The 10,521-nt window shown below is 47.5% G+C and overlaps 1 protein-coding gene across 2 annotated transcripts in view; it reads left to right on the plus strand.

Moving 5' to 3' along the window:
• Positions 1-10,309, plus strand: part of upf2 (UPF2 regulator of nonsense mediated mRNA decay) — a 43,584-nt gene extending 33,275 nt beyond the window's left edge. For both annotated transcript variants that reach the window (XM_083546174.1, XM_083546175.1), the window contains exons 13-22: positions 3,334-3,537; positions 3,932-4,207; positions 4,317-4,500; positions 6,717-6,868; positions 7,209-7,310; positions 7,467-7,565; positions 8,241-8,408; positions 8,705-8,846; positions 8,924-9,044; positions 9,527-10,309. In XM_083546174.1, the coding sequence (XP_083402300.1) occupies positions 3,334-3,537; positions 3,932-4,207; positions 4,317-4,500; positions 6,717-6,868; positions 7,209-7,310; positions 7,467-7,565; positions 8,241-8,408; positions 8,705-8,846; positions 8,924-9,044; positions 9,527-9,536 (1,458 nt within the window). In that variant the 3' untranslated portion in view covers positions 9,537-10,309. The remainder of the gene's footprint in view (positions 1-3,333; positions 3,538-3,931; positions 4,208-4,316; positions 4,501-6,716; positions 6,869-7,208; positions 7,311-7,466; positions 7,566-8,240; positions 8,409-8,704; positions 8,847-8,923; positions 9,045-9,526) is intronic.
• The last annotated feature ends 212 nt before the right edge of the window (positions 10,310-10,521 follow it).

Consider the following 10,521-nt stretch of genomic DNA (forward strand, 5'->3'; position numbering starts at 1 on the left):
ACGCTCCACTCTCTCACTATACACACAAGCTCCACTCTCTCACTATACACACACGCTCCACTCTCTCACTATACACACACGCTCCACTCTCTCACTATACACACACGCTCCACTCTCTCACTATACACACAAGCTCCACTCTCTCACTATACACACAAGCTCCACTCTCTCACTATACACACAAGCTCCACTCTCTCACTATACACACAAGCTCCACTCTCTCACTATACACACAAGCTCCACTCTCTCACTATACACACAAGCTCCACTCTCTCACTATACACACACGCGCCACTCTCTCACTATACACACAAGCTCCACTCTCTCACTATACACATACGCTCTACACTCTCACTATACACACACGCTCCACTCTCTCACTATACACATACGCTCTACACTCTCACTATACACACACGCTCCACTCTCTCACTATACACACACGCTCCACTCTCTCACTATACACACACGCTCCACTCTCTCACTATACACACAAGCTCCACTCTCTCACTATATACACAAGCTCCACTCTCTCACTATACACACAAGCTCCACTCTCTCACTATACACACAAGCTCCACTCTCTCACTATACACACAAGCTCCACTCTCTCACTATACACACACGCTCCACTCTCTCACTATACACACACGCTCCACTCTCTCACTATACACACACGCTCCACTCTCTCACTATACACACAAGCTCCACTCTCTCACTATACACATACGCTCTACACTCTCACTATACACACACGCTCCACTCTCTCACTATACACACAAGCTCCACTCTCTCACTATACACACACGCTCCACTCTCTCACTATACACACACGCTCCACTCTCTCACTATACACACAAGCTCCACTCTCTCACTATACACATACGCTCTACACTCTCACTATACACACACGCTCCACTATCTCACTATACACACACGCTCCACTCTCTCACTATACACACACGCTCCACTCTCTCACTATACACACACGCTCCACTCTTTCACTCTACACACACGCTCCACTCTCTCACTCTACACACACGCTCCACTCTCTCACTCTACACACACGCTCCACTCTCTCACTATACACACACGCTCCACTCTCTCACTATACACACACGCTCCACTCTCTCACTATACACACACGCTCCACTCTCTCACTCTACACACACGCTCCACTCTCTCACTCTACACACACGCTCCACTCTCTCACTCTACACACACGCTCCACTCTCTCACTATACACACACACGCTCCACTCTCTCACTCTACACACACGCTCCACTCTCTCACTATACACACACGCTCCACTCTCTCACTATACACACACGCTCCACTCTCTCACTATACACACACGCTCCACTCTCTCACTCTACACACAAGCTCCACTCTCTCACTCTACACACAAGCTCCACTCTCTCACTCTACACACACGCTCCACTCTCTCACTCTACACACACGCTCCACTCTCTCACTCTACACACACGCTCCACTCTCTCACTGTACACACACACACGCTCCACTCTCTCACTGTACACACACACACGCTCCACTCTCTCACTGTACACACACACACACGCTCCACTCTCTCACTCTACACACACACACGCTCCACTCTCTCACTGTACACACACACACACACGCTCCACTCTCTCACTGTACACACACACACACACGCTCCACTCTCTCACTGTACACACACACACACACGCTCCACTCTCTCACTGTACACACACACACACACGCTCCACTCTCTCACTGTACACACACACACACACGCTCCACTCTCTCACTGTACACACACACACACACGCTCCACTCTCTCACTGTACACACACACACACACGCTCCACTCTCTCACTGTACACACACACACACACACACACGCTCCACTCTCTCACTGTACACACACACACACACACGCTCCACTCTCTCACTGTACACACACACACACACACGCTCCACTCTCTCACTGTACACACACACACACGCTCCACTCTCTCACTGTACACACACACACACGCTCCACTCTCTCACTCTACACACACACACACACGCTCCACTCTCTCACTCTACACACACACACACGCTCCACTCTCTCACTCTACACACACACACACGCTCCACTCTCTCACTCTACACACACACACACGCTCCACTCTCTCACTCTACACACACACACACGCTCCACTCTCTCACTCTACACACACACACACGCTCCACTCTCTCACTCTACACACACACACACGCTCCACTCTCTCACTCTACACACACACACACGCTCCACTCTCTCACTCTACACACACACACACGCTCCACTCTCTCACTCTACACACACACACGCTCCACTCTCTCACTATACACACACGCTCTACACTCTCACTATACACACACGCTCCACTCTCTCACTATACACACACGCTCCACTCTCTCACTGTACACACACACACACGCTCCACTCTCTCACTCTACACACACACACACGCTCCACTCTCTCACTCTACACACACACACACACGCTCCACTCTCTCACTCTACACACACACACACGCTCCACTCTCTCACTCTACACACACACACACGCTCCACTCTCTCACTCTACACACACACACACGCTCCACTCTCTCACTCTACACACACACACACGCTCCACTCTCTCACTCTACACACACACACACGCTCCACTCTCTCACTCTACACACACACACACGCTCCACTCTCTCACTCTACACACACACACACGCTCCACTCTCTCACTCTACACACACACACACGCTCCACTCTCTCACTCTACACACACACACACGCTCCACTCTCTCACTCTACACACACACACACGCTCCACTCTCTCACTCTACACACACACACACGCACGCTCCACTCTCTCACTCTACACACACACACACGCACGCTCCACTCTCTCACTCTACACACACACACACGCACGCTCCACTCTCTCACTCTACACACACACACACGCACGCTCCACTCTCTCACTCTACACACACACACACGCACGCTCCACTCTCTCACTCTACACACACACACACGCACGCTCCACTCTCTCACTCTACACACACACACACGCACGCTCCACTCTCTCACTCTACACACACACACACGCACGCTCCACTCTCTCACTCTACACACACACACACGCACGCTCCACTCTCTCACTCTACACACACACACACGCACGCTCCACTCTCTCACTCTACACACACACACACGCACGCTCCACTCTCTCACTCTACACACACACACACGCTCCACTACACACAATCTCCCCACAGTAAGGTGTCATTATTGAAATGGGGGGTGTGTGTGTGTTAGGTTTTAAGGCAGATGCGTAAATTGCCCTGGCATGAGGCAGATTTGAAGAGCTACCTGATCTGCTGTATGGTGAACATCTGGAATGTGAAGTACAACAGCATCCACTGTGTGGCGAACCTGCTGGCTGGTCTGGTGGCTTATCAGGAGGACGTCGGTATACACGTGGTGGATGGAGTGCTGGAGGACATCCGCCTGGGCATGGAGGTGTGTGTCTTCTGCTGCTCGTGGTTTATATTTTAGAGGTTGACCGATAATGACATACTTTCATTTAATCAAATGGATACTGGATAATAGAAAATAAACACGCCATGAAAAATAATACTGATCTTTACAAACTTCAAAATATCATAAAAAAGAAAATATTGGTGTTAAAGGAAATATTCAAATATGTTAATGGATAAACATAATATACCACTGTTCATGCTGCACACCATCTCACGTGCAAAAACAAACAGCACGTGTTGATTTGCCTCTAGAGGCCGCTATCGTAATGAACTCGGACCGGAATCTGGAAAAACTATCTGTATGAATTTTTGCTGATAGTTTCAGCGATTGATTATCAGTGCTGATTTATCGTCTAAACTTTTTTCTTTTCCAGGTAAACCAGCCGAAGTTCAACCAGCGGCGCATCAGCAGTGCAAAGTTCTTGGGCGAGTTGTATAACTACCGCATGGTGGAGTCGGCCGTGATCTTCCGCATGCTTTTCTCCTTCATCTCGTTTGGCGTGAATCAGGACGGCTCTCCCAGCCCTCTGGATCCCCCCGAACACCTGTTCCGCATCCGCCTGGTGTGCACGCTGCTCGACACGTGCGGCCAGTACTTCGACCGCGGATCCAGCAAGAAGAAGCTCGACTGCTTCCTAATCTACTTCCAGGTGGTTATTTTTTATTTTTATTTTTTTTTTACCTCCTCAAAAAAGCTGAATTGATGCGATTGTGGGTCATGCTGATGAGACAATAACAGTAAATGATTTTCTTTTGTAGCGGTATGTCTGGTGGAAGAAGAGTTTGGAGGTGTGGACTAAAGATCACCAGTTTCCCATCGATATCGACTACATGATCAGTGACATGCTGGATTTACTGCGACCCAAAATGCACCTGTGCTGCTCTCTGGAGGAGGCCTGCCATCAGGTCACTGAGCTCGAGAGAGAAGTCCTCATCAAACTGGGTACAACTCGTGTGTGTGTGTGTGTGTGTGTGTGTGTGTGTGTGTGTGTGTGTGTGTGTGTGTGTGTGTGTGTGTGAGAAACACATATTTGTGCTAGTTATCCCTGTTCTGTGTTTCTGTCATCCCTGCTAAACAGCATTCCTGTGTGTGTGTGTGTGTGTGTGTGCGCGCTCGTGTGTGTGTGTGTGTGTGTGCGCGCAAGTTTTTTGACTGTTTTTTGAACAGTTGTCACTTGTTCTCCATTCACACCTACATTCCAAATGAGTGACAAAGAGAAAGAGAGAGATGGATAGATAGAGCAAGACTGAAAGAGAGAATAAAGAGAGAGAGGAGAAGAGGGATATAGAGAGGGAGAGAGGAAAAGAGGGATAGAAGAGAGGGAGAGCGGAAAAGAGGGATAGAAGAGAGGGAGAGAGGAAAAGAGGGATAGAAGAGAGGGAGAGCGGAAAAGAGGGATAGAAGAGATGGGAGAGGGAGAGAAATATAGAGCGAGAAGGATAGAAAGAGAGAGATAAAGAGAAATATAGGGGGAAAGATAGAAATATAGAGAGGAATGTAACATTCTGTAAGTAGATGTAATGGTAATATCAGCACCACAATTATTTTTTGTAAAGAAGAAATGGTCTGGAATCCCATCGTACCTGTGTGTGTGTGTGTGTGTGTGTGTGTGTGTGTGTGTGTGTGTGTGTGTGTGTGTGTGTGTGAGCATGCCTTGGCAGAAATAGGAGTTGTCTTTCGAAGCCTGTATTTGTGTCTCTGTTTTATAAAGGTGTTAATGTATTTATAGTGATGGATAAAAGAATGTAGGTATGTGTTTAAATCCTTATCTCACACACACACACACACACACACACACACTTTTCACCTTCAGCCATGTCTAGAAGCCACACCTCCGCCATTAAGCTCTGTCTACCTGCAGCGATCATTATGGGCCCAAGCACCTTTGAAGCGTCTCTGTAGCAGCCCATAAAACCCACACTGAATGGTGTAGGTCTTAAGAACGCTCTTGCGCCACCATCAGGTCAAATGCGGCCCCTAAATTCCATGCAGTGTTAATCATTTATCCAATGTTTCCTGCTCGAGACTCTATATATTATAATATTAGAAATAGTAAAGTTGTTGCAGTTTCTGGCACACGTCATCTTCCGAGCAAGTCTTTACAAACGTGTATCAAAAGAATTGGGAATTCACCGAGCCTGTATCTGTAGTACAATTTGGTGTTTCGAGACTACTTTTGTAACACGCCAACAGATGACAGCACGAGGCTGCACGCACAGTCACAGGGCGCACCGACCTGCAAAAAAAATCGTCCTGTGTACACCGTAGCTGTGCACCTGGTGCTATTTTGACCACGTGTGCACCCTGACATCGAGCTCTTCTCTCACGTGAGATTCTCACCAGAAACAACACAACCTTGTTTGCGCACCCACACTACTCGCCAGGATTTCGCCCTCTTTCAGAAGAGCTCGCCGTTTTTAGACACAGTTGTGGAGATTTAGCGGGAATCTTAGGTTCTTGAAAAGAAGACTTTCAGGACATGTTCCAGAATAGAACACTGGGGGCGCTGTAATACTGTGCAGGGGGACTGTTTTAAAGAGAAGATAAGATTAAATAGAACTTTTTTGTAAACAGAGCGAGTCTCCAAACTTTTTCATACCACCTTATATTTAATTGCACAGTAACAGACAAATAAATACAATACAGTGTTATATAGTAACAGAATAAGAGCCAAAACACTGATCAGTTTGTCAAACAAACAGCTGTTGTCATGACATGAGAGAGTTCCCTCACCGCCTGGGTTCAGCAAGGAACTTCATGGAGCTCACAGCTGGAACTGTGTCAGTACAGTGGTGTAGATTTAACTCAGTTCTCTGAGGAACATGGAGGCACCCATACTGGATTTTTTCTTTTCTTCTAGTTTGAATGCACAAAGGTTAAAAATGCCGTCTCTTTGGTTTGTGTGTTTGGATGTTATGGTCAGGTACAGTCACATACTTCTGGCCCACGTCTGTGAAAAACACTCAAGTAATCAGAACCAGGGCCTGTTTACTGGAACCATCAGTAAATTATTTGAGCGTTTGTTTTGAGTTTAAAGGGAAATAAGAGCGAAGCAGATAAGCGTGTGGAAGTCAAGCAGGATGTTTCTACTGACAATGGAGCCACCATGACTTTCTATTGTTCTCACAAACACACTGTGTGTGTGTGTGTGTGTGTAGGATATGCTACAGAGAAGGATGGGAGCTGTTCCGGCAGCATGGGAGAAGGAGAGGCTCTGGACGAGGAGGATGAGGAAGATGAGGACGAGCGTGGAGCCGAGACAGAAGAGCAGTCAGGAAACGAGAGTGAGATGAACGAGCCTGAGGAGGAGGTGAGAGCACAACTCCAACACACACCACGCCGGGAGACCAGCAGGAGACGCACTTAGAGCTGGAATCAGGATAAGAAATCAATTAGTGTGATACACAACATGGCCAAATGTATTGGGACAACTGACTTTTCCAGACTCTTGGTGTCCACAAACTTTTGTCCATAAAGTGTGTCCATACATTGAAAACAAATTTTAACACAAAATAATGGAGCAGACACAAGCCCCCCCCCCCCACACACACACACACACACACACACACACACACACACACACACACACACACACACGATAAAGGTGAGAGCTCCAGTCTGATGCTGCTCCTGATCTTGTGTAAACACAGGAAGGCTCTGAGAACGAGGAAGAAGAACGTGACGAAGAGGAAGAGAACACTGACTACTTGACCGATTCCAACAAAGAGAACGAGACGGACGAGGAAAACAATGTAAGCCTGCAGTGACTCAGAGCGCGGCTTTCAGTACAAGACGTTTATAAGAGTTCACGTTAATGTGTGTGTGTGTGTGTGTGTGTGTGTGTGTGTGTGTGTGTGTGTGTGTGTGTGTGTGTGTGTGTGTGTGTGTGTGTGTGTGTGGTGGTATAGGAGGTGATGATTCGAGGTGGAGGTTTGAAACACGTGGCCTGTGCTGAGGATGATGACTTCATTCAGGCTCTGGACAAGATGATGCTGGAAAACCTGCAGGTGTGTGAACTTTGCATCCTCTACTCAATAATCTTTAATCATCTTCTAATTCTCTCAGAACATCTGTTTCTCTACATCAAAAAAACATAAACCATAAAAATAGTAGTAATTCCAGAAATTTCCTCGATCGCAGACTCAAACTGGGTGAATTGTAGTTGCCATGGAGCAACACGTCCAAGTTCTTTCCTGAAGGAATCCATGTGGGACCTTTTGTTGTCCTGCTTTCACTCGATCTCAGATCTTCTTTATTGAGATGTTAGAAGGAGAGGGTTTTTTTTTTTGTGTAACAACCAGCTGAGACTCTATAACAACCGAAACAATCTACTACCACCTAAGATCACATTAAAACATCCTATCATCCATCTGCTAATACCACAGCAACCCACTGGCTACACTCGAGCAACTACCTGTAATAATACAATACCCACATAACCATCTGGGGTTTAGTGTTACTGGAGACCATAACAACATCCGAACAACCAGCTGTGTGTGAATATGAACATCATCCCACAACTCCTACACCCCCCCACCACCCCCACAACCCAAGACGTGTTGAAGAGTAAATGTAATGTCGTTAAACTCTTCTATTGCTTATCTCTGTGTGTGTGTGTGTGTGTGTGTGTGTGTGTGTGTGTGTGTGTGTGTGTGTGTGTGTGTGTGTGTGAGCGAGCGCAGCAGCGTAGTGGCGAGGCAGTAAAAGTGCACCAGCTTGACGTCGCTATCCCACTGCAGCTGAAGAGCCAGCTGAAGAAAGGCTCCGCCCCCGCGTGCACCGCAGACACAGACGCAGACATGGATACCATGCAGTTCGTCATGCTGACCAGGAAAGGCAACAAACAGCAGGTCTGTGTGTGTGTGTGTGTGTGTGTGTGTGTGTGTGTGTGTGTGTGTGTGTGTGTTGGCTGTGGAAGGAGTAGGGTGTGTTCAGGAAGTGGCTTGAGGAAAGTCAATTATAGTGTATATATACACACACACACACACACACACACACACACACACACACACACACACACACACACACACACACACAGAGTTAAAGCAGGGGTTTGGCATTGCAGCTGTGTGTGTAACGTGTATTGAAACGTATCTCCTCTGTTTCCTAACGGTGTCTCTGCTGCTCACATCCCGTCTGCTTACAGTTTAAGATCCTGAACGTCCCTCTGTCTTCACATCTGGCTGCAAATCACTTCAACCAGCAGCAGGCAGAGCAGGAGGAGCGCATGCGCATGAAGAAACTCACCCTGGACATCAACGAGCGTCAGGAGCAGGAGGACTATCAGGGTGAGAGAAATGATCCAGTTCTTAGATCTCAGTGTTTCCACGTTCTGCTCTGTCACTGACTTCCTGTTCTTTTACAGAGATGATGCAGTCGCTGGCGCAGAGGCCGGCTCCTGCTAACACCAACCGCGAGCGCAGGCCTCGCTACCAGCACCCGAAAGGAGCCCCGAACGCAGACCTGATCTTCAAGACTGGAGGAAGGTCAGACACCACACCACCTTCTGACTCGTCATCAGGGTTTCCTCAGAGTCTTAAAATTCCAAATCGAAATTTTAGGCTTTAAAAATTAATAATTATGAACAGGTCTTACATTTCTGATGTTGATGTAACGCTGCCTCTGATGTCCACAGAAATGCTCCTGCAGCACTTAGAATGTGTGTTTGTTAGTTTGTGTGGTTGTTGTACGCCTTTCCTTTGTGAGTCTAAATGTGCTTCACTGTATTACGACTACAAACGAGACCGACATGCGACAGCCAATCAGCTTCCGGTTATTAGAGCAGAATTTAGGGTCCGGTTAAAGCCGGTTTCTGATGTGATCTCGGTCTTACATTTCACTCTTAATGCTCATAAAACGGCTGAATTTGACCCCCCGCAGATACTGATATACACGTGTTGTTGTGATCTACGTGTTGTTGTGATCCACGTGTTGTTGTGATTCACTCACACCGGGTTCTTCCTCGTAGGAGACGCTGAGCGAGCGAGTGAGCGATCGCATGAAGAAGAGAGAGAGAAACAAAGGAAGAGTGAGGTGCACTTGTCCCTCAGTGACGGGAAACTGTACCCGCTACACACTCCAACCACACCAACCTGAGAGGAGAACAAGACGACCAGGACCAGCCCGATCAGCTGCACGGCTGCGGAGCTCAACGACCAGTACGGCTTACACACAGCAGAACAAGATACACACACACACACACACACACACACACACATCTCCATTTACAGACCACGTGATGGACAGACAGCCTCCAGAGTGCAGACTGAAAGCGTGTGAAGGGTGTAAAGGGTCGGCGTTCTGCGTGAGCGGATTTAGTTGCATTAGGCAGCACGAGGAGAACATGGTGACCAACTGACACAGGGTTAGGAACTGGTTCTTCACCGTGAAATAAAAGGAAATGGTTTTTGTTGAACTCGAGACGCAGGAGAGCGAGAGTGCTGTTCTTCCCTCAGGAGCAGAAGATCAGTACGAGGGGAAAACCTTTGTGTATTTTCTGAGTTGGAAATCATTTGCACTCCTGGATCTGGATTTTATATTGTTCTTTCTTTCATTCTTTTTTTTTCCTTTGTGCTTTTGATCAGTTTTGAATGAATAATCCCGTCTCCTGGTCACGTTCAGCGACTCGACTGCCACGTGATTTTCTCTCTGTTTAGCAGAAGTGTGATCTTACAGATGGGCGTCGGCCTCCACGTACGCTTCACGTCACTGAATATTACTAATATGCATTAAAGTGAGTTTATTGCTGTGATCTGAACGTGTCGTGTCTCATTCGGTCTCTCCGTCCTCCTGAAACCTGGACGTCCATGTTCACTGTGCATCTATCATCTCAATAAATACTGCAGGAACCTGGACGTTCAGAAACCAGCATGTAGCCGTGTGGCCAAAAGTATTGGGACACCCGACTCCTCTGCCCAGATGTGCTTCTTCACTAAACCGTGCTTCATCTTTGGATTGCATGAA

Source organism: Silurus aristotelis, assembly GCF_946808225.1.
Source record: "Silurus aristotelis genome assembly, chromosome: 7".
NCBI lineage: Eukaryota > Metazoa > Chordata > Actinopteri > Siluriformes > Siluridae > Silurus > Silurus aristotelis.